The sequence below is a fragment of the Caloenas nicobarica genome, chromosome 5, assembly GCF_036013445.1.
Source record: "Caloenas nicobarica isolate bCalNic1 chromosome 5, bCalNic1.hap1, whole genome shotgun sequence".
Classification (NCBI taxonomy): Eukaryota; Metazoa; Chordata; class Aves; order Columbiformes; family Columbidae; genus Caloenas; species Caloenas nicobarica.
The window spans coordinates 11,222,923-11,237,631 of NC_088249.1; the positions used below are offsets into that span (position 1 = coordinate 11,222,923).

The 14,709-nt window shown below is 38.2% G+C and overlaps 1 protein-coding gene across 3 annotated transcripts in view; it reads right to left on the reverse strand.

The window, feature by feature from the left end:
* TECPR2 (tectonin beta-propeller repeat containing 2) overlaps positions 1-14,709 on the reverse strand; it is a 44,376-nt gene that overhangs the window by 14,006 nt on the left and 15,661 nt on the right. For all 3 annotated transcript variants that reach the window (XM_065636629.1, XM_065636628.1, XM_065636630.1), the window contains 7 exons: positions 13,935-14,108; positions 11,544-11,724; positions 9,920-10,061; positions 8,356-8,596; positions 7,486-7,575; positions 6,399-6,632; positions 2,603-2,751 (listed from right to left, as the gene is read on the reverse strand). In XM_065636629.1, the coding sequence (XP_065492701.1) occupies positions 2,603-2,751; positions 6,399-6,632; positions 7,486-7,575; positions 8,356-8,596; positions 9,920-10,061; positions 11,544-11,724; positions 13,935-14,108 (1,211 nt within the window). The remainder of the gene's footprint in view (positions 1-2,602; positions 2,752-6,398; positions 6,633-7,485; positions 7,576-8,355; positions 8,597-9,919; positions 10,062-11,543; positions 11,725-13,934; positions 14,109-14,709) is intronic.

The window sequence follows — 14,709 nt, forward strand, 5'->3', positions numbered from 1 at the left end:
CACACAGCATCACACAAAAAGACTGAACTTAAATTATATTCACTGATTTTAACATGAGTAAAATCTCATCAAAAGTGTTGTCTCTGAATACTTCAGTGAAGCTGTGCAAAGATCGATGCTGTGCAACCACAGCACTCCTTTAATGAAAAGTGACACCATAAAAGCAGAGTCTGGAGCTGTTCACAAACTGCTCATGAGTCATGAGATCTGGGATATGGCAAGTCATATTGGCTCTGACATTTACTAGGGAATGAAATATCCATAGTTGGTTTTAAATTACGTTATTTGAGAATGCTGCTGTACTTAAAACAAGCAAAAGGCAATTTTGATTTCCTTCTTCAAACAGAAAAGGACAGAATCACAAATACTCCTTACAATATTTCTGTTGTTCTGAAAATAAAGTGAGGCAGCATGAACTGTGTCAAAGTCAGTTAAGGGACAGATAACAGTAAGGTACCGCTAATAAGCAAATACTGTTTACTGAATAGTCTACTTTTCAGATGAATCTGTTATGATTGTTATCCAAACACTAAGCTAGCATTTGGAAATCATTTTAAAGTTCACAGGTTTTCTTATTTTGCATTAAGCCTCTGTAAGCACAAATGGCTGCTCCTTCAGTACTTTAATGACTTGTTTCAATGTGCTGGAATTGTCTCAAAACGAGCACGTAACCCATGAGTTTTCATCTTCTCTGCAAGGAATGTTTGAATTTTTGCCCTTTCATGTTGATTCATTAAATCTGCGATGTCAGGTGTTGGCAAGATAACAGGAAAGAGAATGACACTGCTCTGGGGATCAGAAGGTTATCATTTTGGAAGGCAACATCATCCAGCTTCCTCGATAAGCTAATAGGAAATAATCTGATTTTCAACCTTGTCCACTTAAAGACTTTCTACATAAGGAAGTCACTGCTAAATAATCAGCTATGGCAAATCCCAATTTCTTGCAAATACCTTTGTATTGAGTAGTTTAACCGGCTTCAATGAGGAGTAGAGAATACGCTTAGTACAGACAAAATAGTATCTGTGTAGAGAAACAGCTTTTTGGTCTATTTTCCTGGATAGAGAAATCTTTGATAAGAAGATACTACACAAGTTTAGTTCCCTGCCTCTTGGCAAACTTCAGTTTAAGCATCACTGATACCCTCAGTCTCTTTCTGCTTCTCTACCCTCTGTAAGCAGGAAAAAAAAAAAAAAAGTCTCTTACAGATTCCATCAGAAACACCAAACTGCAGCACACAAAGAATGAGCAGTGTAATCTAGCCCTTGTTGCAAGTGATACTGGTATTTATTTATCAGGCTGTTCTGCTCTTCTACAAAACAAGGTGCCATTTCTCCATGTCTGACCACATTCCCAGCACAGAGTGACAAGTCTAATGAGAGCTGTGCTAACTGATGGGATGCAAATCTGCAGTTTCATTTCCCTCTTTCCCTGCCCTTCTTTGCTGTTACACCCCAAGATTCACAGAAGGAACTGATAATTGGCTGATGAGAGATAAGCAGAACTAAAAGTGAATGATGTAAGAGACAAATAAACTTGCAACTGCACTGCCACAGATTTACTTTTATTTCTTAATATGTACTACACATTTCAAAACCTTCAAGAGAAATTCTGTAACATTATATAATGTAAATCAAGTATGCAAACACATTCAGTGCTACTTTGCTGGATCAGCAGACAGTTCGAGTGATTTCGTGCCAAGGAGCAAAGAATGAAATCAGCAGTCAGAGGTCAGCTCCATTACAGCAGCCCCAACCCACGACACAGAAATTACTCCTATTTCATAGTTTAAATTGCAAAGTATTAGAGCAGCAATGAAAGCAAGCACTGAAGTTTAAGGACCAAAAGAAAAAAAAAAAGAAACCAGACGCTGGACAAGCAATTTTGTCCATTCTCTATATTCAGAAAAGATGCTTCCAGGGTACTTTAGGAGGCTTCTTTCAACTCCAGTCCTCCCAGCTGGCACGTAGACAGGATATAAAGTCTTCTACCTTGCTCCTGGTATGGGCAGAGCTGCAATTCTACTCCACGCTTACTAACCACTGGGTGATAAGGGACATCCCTAAATCCAGACAGAGTGCCCTGGCAAGCATTCCAGACTGAGGAGGGTGAGGAAAAAGGAGGAGGGAGGCAGAGCAGCACTGAGCCTTCCCACAGCCCCTGCTCTGTGCTCTTTGCCAGACAAGCCCCTTGGCCGGCGTACAGCAGGTGTCTGGTGGACGGTTCAAGGCTGCATTTTCTACTACGTGCCCATAAAGTTGCTGTGTTACAACAAGAGTAAACTTTCACTAAGAATGGAAAACAAAACCCTCCACTTTCAAAAAAAATAAAGGTATTTGGAACAATTAGACAAATTTGGTACAGCTTATGGTGATAAGGCAGCATATACAGATGCTGAGGTTCCCCCCCGCTTTTTTTTTTGGGGGGGGCGGGGAGCAGTGGAAGAGAAGAGAAATCCTGTAGAATTTAAACATGTAGGACAAAGTTTTAGCTACACATTTAAAATCTGTCTCTATTGTTTCCTGTGAACGTTAAAATTATTCTTTTTCAAATACATAGAGATAAACCACACAGTTATAAAGAACTGCAATCAACATTTTACCTGTATAGGTGGCTCAATCATTATCCACGCAGGAAGCATCAGACTTGGGTTAAGAGGTTGAGTTCCTACACGGAAATAAACGCCACCACTGGTGTCACAGGCCCAAACATGCTGATTTCCACAGGACAAGCTGACCAGCTTTACAGAACCTAATAACAAAGAGACTATTAGCAACCTGGCTTTTTCCTTTCAAATTCAGCTAATAATGAGAACGTTTTTTTTAGATTTGATTGTATTAAACTAGCTCTAAACACAGTCACATAGAAATGATTAAAAGTTAATACAACTTGTAAGAGAAAAAAAAATCACTGGATACAATTAACAAAACCAACAGGTAGTATATGTGAGGTATTTCTCTTTTAAATCTAAAAATAAATGGTTTAGTCATAGGATACTGCAATTTCTAAAGCATACTAAAAATATGTTATTAAAATAACCAGATTCAAGTAGGGAAACATTCTGTGACAAATGTTATCAGTGCCTAGACAAACTTTCACATGACCTCATGTGAACTTTTCTCTCTAGCTGGCTGTGCTTGCAGACTTTTAAAGGTGTTGATCTGCTAATACATTCAGCAAGGAACATTCCTAATGCTACCAGCACATTAAAAATATGAGAGCATACGGATTTTGCATTTCATTGTTAACATACCAGTGTCCCATCTGGAAATAAAGGGCCTGATTTTCAAATGGATTTATATTCAATTGTGTACATATTTATTACACCTATCTCAAAAGTGCAGCAGTATTTTAACCCTATGTAAGTCAGCACAATGAAAACAAAGCTGCCCAATAAAGATGTTTTAGGGTGGTGAGGTTTTTTTGCATACTCAGTCACACCCGTCAATCTTGTTATTAAAAGTTTGCAAAAAGAGTAGAGAAGCATACCAGATATTTCAGACTAAAAAACTGCTAGTTAACTGCCAACTCGAACTCTTTCGCATTCATTCTAAAACAGCCATGTGAGGTAATATACGTAACATTTGACTTTTTTTTTTTTTTCCCTTCACAATCTTGGGACAACACGATGTTAAGTAATGGAAAACATGTTGTACAGAAAGACCCAGTCAGTACAGATACACCACAGAAGGAACGCTCTGGTCAGACTCCAAACTAAAGACTATAAATAGGCCTCGCCGGCAGATTGAACATGCCAGGGCTGCTTGGGATACCCCATTCTGGGTAACAGGTCTTTCTTCAGTGATGTGAAATCTGGCAACAAAGGCTTGGAAAGTGCATCATATACAGCATTCCTTAAAGAGATGGGTGCAAATTTATCCCGCAGAGTGCAAATTTAAAGCACGTATTTCTGCAGCAGGCAATATTCCCTGTCATTAAGGCTTGCTAGGAGAAAGAACAGGGAACAACAACTAAAAAGTAAAGCTGTGTTAGTCCTGTTATCTGTAAGAGTAAACAGATCTTCTCTTTAACCAAAATTATGTAACTTTCTGAATCATATTAATTAGAATTAATTCGTCTTACCCCAAAACTTCCTTTAATCATGCAGCTTCATATCAAAAACAAATGACAAAACCACACACAAAAACTTTGAAGGCTTGGGATAAGAACATGTAGAACAACTCTCTTTCGTAGGCAGGGACTTAACATTCAGCTACAAAGTCAAAATCTTACTTAAAACCTCATTATTCCTTCTAATAAAGTATGACTTGAAGTAGGGGTTTTGTCACATGATGTCTCAGCTGTTGAAATGTTCTGATCCAAACAAGCATCCAAGCACTCAAACGTGGAATCACATATCACCTACTCGGCATAGCTGATATTATTTACGTCTACAGTACAATTTGATATTAAAAAATGCAGCCCTTAAGTAAACATTTTGGGGTTCCTCCCTCCTCCCACTGACCTTTTTTATCTTAAAAGAACATCATGCTTACCACATTCACCTACTGCTTAGAAAAAGTAGCATGATTCAGAGGCATTGTTTATAGTTAAAACCTAAAGGTCATTCTACCCTGTTTAGAAACCTTGATACTGATAGTGGAACCCTATCAGTATAGTTTACTAGATACTACTCCCAGTACATAGTGTAAAAGCATGAGGAAGACACTACCAACATAATATTTCAACGTTAATGCTGGCAACCCCATCACTTTCATACTGAATTCTGAATTGCATTTTACAGAAACTTGTTCCCCAACGCCTCTCAAATCAGAGTCCTAATGTTTCAGGAGGAAACTTAAACATACACTTGAACAATATCAATAGTTCCCCAATTTCTTCAGCACCATTAGACCAAATAAAGGCTTTTATAATTATGGATATGCATGATCTTGTCAGCTGTGCTGTACCATACACATTGAGTTGGAGGAAAAATGCCTAAGACATTTTCACACTTTACTTGTCACTGTGAGTTAATACTAAAGTGGAACGTTCAAAGTATTTCCTGACCCCAGATTTCTGCAATACAACCAGAACGCCACAAAGCCAACAGGAAAAGACGAATGTAAAGACTGAACTTCTGAACTGAAGTTCACAAACCAGATATTACTCAGCTAAAACCAAGTACACTGATTTCCTCTATGAATGCTTTAAGATTTGCAGACAATAGCAAGGAGTTATTTACTATTTCAGTTAAACAATTATCTAAACTGCTGGAAAGCAACGGTATCATGAGAAAAGTTTCAAACTCTACTAAGCCACACGAGAAGAGTGCGGACAAACATATCCTGTAGGTCAGTGAAGGTAAAAGACATGAAGCAGTGCTTAAACTATGGTTCGATAGTGATTTGGAAGTAATCCACCAGGTCTCGAAAACCTGGTGTATAACTGGCAAACAAATTAATTTTTAAAAGTTTTCTATGAAGTACTACAAATCATGTACTAAAATTGTATGTGAGGCTTAAAGTCTGCCAGCTGTGTCTGCCTTTTGTTAACCCTGAAACTAAAATTGTTTGTTCCCAGACCAGTCATGAACATTGCCATTAAAAATGGAAAAACTGCAAAACAGTTGAATTATTTTTAAAACGGTGAAAGAATGGTGCATAGTCTCAATTTCTTTTAGCTCCTCTTAGAACAGGAACACAGGCCAGCAGGCAGATAAGAATGTTCTAGCAATCAGACTGTCAAAGAAATAAATCTAATTGGAATATGACTGATGAAGTTGACACATGGCCTGATTACTCCAGAACCAAACTGGGAGGACATTTTAACGATCAAACCACGGTCAACAACCTTGGTCTTACGCCTAACCAAACAGAAAGAGCAGTTAAGCAGCAGCACATTCTTAACATTATCCTGAATCATGAGATCGGTGTAAACCTGCACCTAAGAGAGTGTTTGTTACCAAATGCATCACTTATGTAACTCTTGGTGCACAATTTTTCCTTGACAGGATCCTAATGAAGCTTTGACCACTCTGTTAAGAACATGTTTAAGCACAAAATTCAGGGCCTTGTGTGTGCCCAGGACCACACTATTATGGTTACAATATAGTAGAGGAACTAGACTAGTTCAAGCTACTGGCACACCTGCACAGCACTAAGTCAGGCTGAGGTATCTCCGACTGACAAACTGTAAGAAGCACATACACATACGAATTATCTTGCAAACGGCAAACATGTCGTCTCCAGCAAAAGGCTGAATGAAACATTCTTTGAAAGCTGCAGTTGTTCCTGATGTTTTAGAGTCCTCTGCTGTGAAGCCCATTATTGTAAGGTACTATTTAAACCAGTAAATGTAATATTCCATATCAGTAAACCAAAAGACACTTCTGAGGGAAAATATTGACTGTCTGCTAAGAAAGCTAAGAGATAGTCTACTCAATAAAAATACCATACCTAGTTGAGAGAGATCCAGTTTTGTCCAATGCATCCCTGTTGGACAGCTGGATGAGAGTGTTCTGATAAATATCTGCCCGAGACTATCCAAACCCCAAATAGCATCCTGGCAGGCAGAGTAATGCACCATTTCAGCCTCCAGCGGCAGCTGCACCGTAGAAGGACGAAACTGAGGATTCTGATCACTGACACAAAACAGATCCTTGTTGCTTTGGCACAGCCACAGAAAGCTTCCTATGGAAAGGATATTTCTGTTACTGAAATCATTCCTAATCCACTCTGAGAAAGCTTACACATCCGCTTCTTCTGAAAAAACATCAGTACATTTGAAGGCAATACTAAAGCTTCTTGGCCATGTTCACGGGATAAGATTTTGAAGCACAAACGTGCATCCCAAGCCCTTATTTAGGCACTCAAATACTCTCTTTCTGAAATCAAGCAAGTAGTAAGTGATTTCATTTGAAGAAACATCTCATTTAGAGAAACTGATAGAGAGAAGACATATGTAACAGTAAACTATCACTTCCCTTTATTCTTTTGCTCTTCTTTATCCTTGATAATTGCCTTTGAAAAACAGCATTCCTTCTCAGCTCTAAATCGCACATTTTTGCCAATAAAGCTAGTGTACTCAGGTAACACAATTGTTAACTATTGTAGCTAGCAGTTGAATTCCTTAGCACGGTCGCACTTTTACCGATAATGCGCAATTTTGCTGCAATAACTGTACTGACAGGAGATGTACTTGATTAGTACAGGCATTCCAGCAAAGCATGCTCCAAGATTTCATATTTCAAATACCGGCAAGTCATGCTGTGGCAATTTAGGAAGTTACTGCTCCTAAAGAATTGCCCGTTTCTCTGTTGGATGCCACTCCACACCAAAGGTGGCAGAGTGAATGATAAGCCTTTTTTTTAATCTCCAGTAGTTTTATAGATATATTTCCACCTTACTTCAAATATTTTAGATCCCTTCATACAGACAAGGCACCCAAAATATGAAGTAACTCAGGATATCTAATTACTTATATCATCAATTCCACTTCATTTAAAAATTAGATATTATAGGCCAGCACTGTTGGTTCACTAACCTTCTTTAGATGGAGCTGTGGAAGCCAACACAAAAATCCATTTTGTGGCAGAAGCAGTACCACGAGGCACAATATTATTCCAGTAAGTGCCTTGCAAGAAAGAACAGAGTGGTATTAGCATGAAACTTAATTTTGTATTAAAATCTGTTATTATGTACAATGTGACTATTTTAAAGAAATTCTATTGCAATCAATTATTAAATATCATCTGGACAAGATTTTCTATGTAAATATTTTGATAAACTACTGGGGTGGAAGAGAAAGCCTTTTCCTGACGCATATATAAACATACGTACACACACAGAACACTGGGAGTGCAGAAGAGACGGTAGAAGATTAATGGTCTTCAAAAGACCAATTTGGTGACAAGGTTAAACAGACAATATTCTTGGTTTATTCTTAGTATTTCCCTGATTAAAAAAAATGTACTAAATCAAAACTGTATTTTGAGAGATACAGCAAGAACAATAAATAAAACAATTCTTCTATTGTCACTGTAAAACCATAACATTACTGTTCTGCATAGTCACGCTGATCATGAACCAGATTCCACTGTGCTAGATACAACAGGTACAACACCTTAAGATCGCCTTCTCACCCCAGGGAAGAGACAAGTGTATGTACTGCAAAGAGTAACGTGCGCACAGTTCACTTGCGGACAAGGAATTTTCCATGAAAAGTATTTCCCTTGGAACAGGGAAGTATTTAAGACCAAATGCTAAGGAATCATTTCATTTAATTTTTAAACATGGAATTGTTTGTTAAAGCTGCCCTGACTCACCATGGATAATTTTTGTGGAGACAGAACTGTTGTTAGTTACTTTCTCTTATTTATTTTTCTTAAAGTATTAGGTATAAAAGCAAACCAACCTATTAAGTTTCCCTTTGCCACATGGAATTCATTTTTGCCTGAAGAGATCCAAACTCCACTGCCATTAACTCCAAGGAGGCTGGGTTGACACTGAAGCTGCTGTGACCAAAATGCCATTCGAAGTTTATCAGCCACCTTCTCCACAGGTGCCTGTGCTGCTGTTGCCACTGTATGAGTTGCCTGGATTATCGTCTGGAACAGGCTGCACTGGTCAAACACGACATAATCAGTGATGCTTACCTGGGGGGAAAAAAAAGAAAGTTCTTGATAATTAGTTAAGCTTTTGGGTGGACTGCAAAATCTTTCAGTAGCAGCTTTTTTTTTTTTTAATGTGTGCTTTATATATAGGAAACCTACCCAGATTTCAGAAACCTTTAAAGCGTACGAAGGGAAAAACAAAACCAGTAGGCTTTGTAAAAGTAAGATCCTTGATAACAAACCAGATCAAACATTAAACATCAGCTTACAACTCCCTCCTATCCAACAATCCACTCTGAATTCTCCATTTTAAGAAAGGCCTTGGTTTGAGGATGACTCCTCTCTCCCTCTAAAAACACACTGAACTCTGCAAACTAAGAGGAGAATTTTCAGTTTCCCAAAGGAAGAGAAACTTGTACAGAGTAGCAATTTAAATCGCATTGTAGAAACTTGCATATACTACTCCTTTACAAGAACCTCATGAGCATTTTAACTCATAAGGCAGGAGGAGGTCTAAATAATTGCCCAAGTCCTGTCATGGACAACTGGCTTGGCAACACCCTGGGATACTCCTACAAAGGAAGGAAATGCTTAAGAGCACAAAAAGAAAAGCAGTTTACCAATAACCTCAAAGCCAAGCTATTCGTGATGCCCATAAGCAAGAAGAGATTATATATGCAGATAAACTGGAAGTCTTTTAACATGTAGACATATTTTCTGTGTAACTGGTTTTGTACCCCCTTCTCCCCATGCTTATCTCTGGGGAAAATCAGCGGGGAAAAACAAAGAGTAGGGAATTCTACATCAATACCAGGGAGTACTTGTAGTAACTTTGGTTTTACCCACATGATCTGTGACTGAAGCAAGCAGCCCCACATGGTTCGATGAAACCTCACATGAATGGAAAAATGTGTAATAAAAGCATTTTTGCAAGGTTACTTACTATTTATTTCACATAGGTAAGGAAAAGGAAGGGTACTGGAAGACAGGAGACTGCATTTAGCAGCCAGGCTGGAATGCTCTGCCTACACAGCGTGTCCTATTGCCACCATTAAGTCACCAAGCACCATGTGCGATCACATCACATGTGATGTGACCTGGCAGAGCATTTCCTGTGTTCTTCAAAACTGCTGCGATGCTGCTCTGGGTGACCATGGGATTTTTTTTTTTTTTTTCCCTTTTTTATAACAGACATGAAAAGGGATTTCTGCCACAGCCATGCTGTGGTTTTAATCTATTGCATAAAGAGTGCTATAAAATATCAAACAATTCATTGATTTTATCATAGCATCTCATGGGAAAACAATGCAAATAATAAACCCAAGGCAAAAGACTGAACTAAAAGCAAAATTTTAAAATGCCTACTTGCCACCAATGGTTATCATCTCCTTGTGGTTTCTTTGAAACTATACCAGTTCTGAACCATAGATTTCCATGGATATCCAAAGCCCATAATGTCTGCTGATCTCCAAGGGTTATGCACACGGGTTCCAGCGCTTGCATTTCACTGGAAATGCAAACGAGTACAAAAATTAAAAACCTTAATTCAAATTTATGCTTACAGTATTTTAAGGAAGCTGTTACAATGCTAACAGCAATTCAAAATGATCGAACTCAGTGTGGCTAAGCTCAAACACACATTTGATTTCAAACTTTAACGGTTATTCAGTAATTCAAATTTTATTAGTTTGCAGAAGTAAAAACCATCCAGCAACAAAAAATAAGTCACTCACAGATCATTCAAGATTTGAAATTTGGGTACATAACAATAAAACTAACCAAAACCTAATTTGTCCAGTAAATAAGAAATAAACAGCTGTGTTCTTTATATTTTTAATAAAGCAGCTTCATAAATGTATCTCCTCCAACTTCCTTGACCTCTCCTGAGAACACCACTAGCAGTTCAGGGACCACAAACAGAAAACTCAATGTAACTATATATATAACAAAGGCAACTGTTAAGTTTAGGACTATATGTTTCCTATATAAGTGAACAATTTTCAAGCTCTAAAAGTCAATGGGATCAGGTGAGCATTTCAGACATTTAAAAGGTAGCCAACAATGCTATTTCTTTCAGAGAACCTCTCTCAACAATTTAAGAACAAACAGGGATTGCTTTCTGCAACTTTAATGCAAAGCCCAAGAACATTAAGTGTACCTTAAGTGTAGGTCAAGCAGATATTTTAATTAAATAAACTAACTGAAGTACATCCAAATTTCTTATTTGAACAAGATACAGAATATTTCCTTAGACTTTTCAAGAGCCAAATACCAGGTTGGGAGGTAACACAAGTTACAGCTTCACAATAGGGTAGTCAGTAGAAGATAAAAATCGTATGATGACAAGAACTGGAATTTCTTCCTATACTTGCTTCAGGTTGATGCCACAAGAGAGAAAACATTCTAGATTCTCAAAGCCAGCAGTAAACACTCAGTGCTTTTAACTTTATCACAAACTAATTACTGTGAGTGTAGGATCAACTACAAAGCTAAATACCAATTACTCGGAATACTTATAAAAATCTGTGACTTGGGAGTGGAAAAGTATTATCGAGCTGTGTGGATGACCAAGAAAATGCTGAGATTTAATCTCAGGAAAAATACAATCAAATATCTGGAGAGCTCATTAAATCCATTAATCATACACATTAAATAAAGAGTGTTTGATCAAAAAAGTCATATTGACAGACATTACAAAAATATTTTTGAAATTGTTCTCCATTTCTTAAACTTGCTTTAACTGTATTTCCACTTCTGTTTACAGCAATTTCTTTCATTACACAGCAGTCATCAGACCGGGAAACACCAGTTACTCTGAATACATCTGGACAAAGACTAAAGGACATATATGAATATATACACATGCACATATATATCTGTATACATGTAAATTGAGGTAACACTTTTTCAAATGCCAAGGAGTTCCAACACTGAAAACAATTATTTGTGTCATTCTGGTTATGAGGCTGCCCCACCACAATGTCATTACCTGACAATATCACTCTTCCATTGCTCTCCTTCAGGACAAAAGCTGCGGACTCCCTCCCGGTATAGCAGGACCCGCTGCTCACTCAGTGCCCACACAACATTATTTCTGGATGTAACCTGCGACAGTGGATAAGGGCAGTCAACCTTTACTGCTCGGGCACAAGGACGATCCACACTGAGGCCTACAAATCAAAAAAGGAGGATTGCTTTACAAACTTTGGGGTGGTTTTTTTTGCAACTAAAAGAGACAAAGCTACCCAACAAAAGAAAATGAAGAGGGGAATATCCTTGACACGCTAACACTTTTCATTCAACCAACATTTCCTTGATTGTTTTTTTCTATAAACTATTAATCATTTCCTCTAACATAGCTGAATTTATATTTTGAGAAATAAAACGCTGTATATCCTTCAACATCCCACAGAGCACACAAGCTCTGTCCTGTCATTTCTGTTCCTTTTCTCCCCCTAGTGTCAATATCAGGAATCTCAATTTATAAAACCTGTATTGGACTTTACAGAAGCATCAAAGAAAAAGGCAGCAATAGAAGAACCTTTGCCCAAAACGTGTCAAGGAGAGAGGCAACCTGATCCGAATAGTGTCCGCAGAGCAATTACAAAAGAACATGCTGCAGTGTGCAGTACTGAAAGGAGAAGAGAGGTTCTGGTAGATTTACAAGTAGCTTGCACACATTTATACACATAATCTCGAGGACCATGTCTTCCTCACAGTCACACTGAAGCTTGATCTACACGGTTGCATGTGAAACACCTCAAAAGACACGGCTTTTGCTTAATCTTCTCATGCTGCCAAAGCAAGTATGAACAGACTCATCTGTATGGTATTATAAAATAACAAGAATGCTCATTTCCAAACCTCTGAGAACACGCTTCTGTTTTACAAGTTAGACAGGGCAGTGGAGGGAATGAAAAGATCTCATAGAAACAACTATCACTGGTTTCCTCACATTAACAAGATGGATATACCGAGAATTTATTTTTAGCATCAAAGACAAATTTGGAAGGCTAAGAAGAGCAGAACGTAAGGTGACGTAACCAAACCAATGTCTCGTAGGGAAGAAAAACATTGGTTCAAACTTCCACAAAGCCCTGTATGATTGACATCAGAAGTTCACTCTTTATCACCAGTATCCGTAGGCATGTGACCTTGGGCAGGCCCTTTGATTTCTCTGTAACTCCTACACTTAATTAAAATAATTTAAAAGCAGAGTATCTTTGAAACAATGCTGTGTATTTACACAGTTTTCTTAATCACAAAGAATTCTATATTGTGCTACAGCAATTACATCTGCAAGAGAAATTAGGAGAGTAGCAGAATTAAATGGAAGACAAATAAGAATTCTGATAGCCACTCTGAAATGCTATCCTGCTTCAGTGTCTGCCTCCCCCTTACCCAGTCCTCCTCTTACTTCTCCAGTAATTCTTTCATCATGTTATTTGTAATTTTTCCTTACTAACTCATCTCTCCGTGCAAAGCCTACATGTCCAAGAGTCCTTGACACTCTTCTCCCTCAACTCTAAAACTTGGAGCTCCATCCTTCATCCTAGCTCCCTGTATTTTACCTGAATATTCTCCACCTGACATCATCCAAATGCATCCCCCCTTCTATTCACTGAAGCAGATAAAACTAAGGCCATGACTTCAAAGTTCCTACCACACTATTCCTTGTTCCGATTCTTGCCTCATCCACATCCAGTGAGAAGGCAGCTGTAAAGATTGTTGCTCCACAGCCCACTCCATTCCTCCACCGGCTTTCCTTTCTCTGTCACATAAAATACATACCACTTGCCTGTACTTCCAAAGCACCATGTGATTTTCTGTCTCAGAATATCTTCCTTTCATGATCAAGTGGTAACTCTTACCTCCAACAGATCTGTGCTTTTCAAAACACACAGCTTCCACTTTCCCCTACTCTGTCCCCCATACATCAATTTCTTCTGAACAGCCCACACACACTCTCATCGCCTTTCAAAGCCCTTCTTAAACTTTGTTAAAATCCTTAAAGCAAGAAAAGAAAATCCACTTAAGGCTCAGTTGTTTCAGTGCACCATACCATTTTCAAGGCAGGAATATTATTTCAATATTTTCTGCAATCCTTTTCCATTTATCAGCATCCATCTCATGTCATAAATTCTCTATACTGTATGTACTCCACTTGGCATAAAAAAAATAAGTAGCCATGAACCGGCTTTTCTAGTCTCCTAATTACACAGAATCTTGCAACTGTTTCCAACCATTTCTCGAGATAAAACGGTTTCCCTATGTCGTGGCTGTGGATAAAAGTTGAAAACAAATGTGATCATTCCATGGACTTGAAATATAATAATCTTAGCCCACAAAAATTCAAAGAGCCTGCAATTAAATCAGGTACCTGTTTGCAGATACAGATCTCCATTTGTTCTGATAATCCAGGCGGTGTCATCACTTAAAGATACAAATACAGCCTGGGGTAAAGCCTCATACCAGTGGCGTTTTCCTTTTATAGTTACTTTTCCACAAGCAAATGCTTTGTTAGTCTTCTGTTCAATCTTCCAGAGAAGAGCCCCTATATGAGGAGTTAAGAGAGAACATAATATCACTTAGCAATCACTGTAAGAGAGACAGCTGATTTGTCCTACCTACACCTAAACTAATGTGATGGGAAAGGTAAACCACTAGTATTAAACAAAAATACAAGATTTTAAAACACTTATATTTTTTTTTAAAAAAAGCAAAACCAGAATAATGGCCAACTTCTCTAGGAATTGCTGAAATCCATTTATCATTAGTACACGTAAGACTTTTACAAGTTCAAATGCTAGTCACTTCTCCTTAGTTACACACTGAAAAATAACAAACAAAATTTCCTTGTCAGAGCCAAATAAACCTACTATTAGGAGGCTGAAATTCATAGCTTGCTTCTGTAGTAGCTGGCACATCCTCCGTACATAGAGAGGTTAATGGTAGTACTTTCACCTTTTACAAATACTAGTACTAAATCATAACTTTTGAGGACCAGAGAGTAGTGACAAACACTCGAAGGGCTGTGCTGTCCCATGCCGCAGTGGGCAGTGCCATTACCTGCTCCTTTCGTAGCACGTCATGAGCAGACAAAGCTCAGAAATGTAACTGCACAAATCCATCTGGAGAACATTCTCCCTCACGTG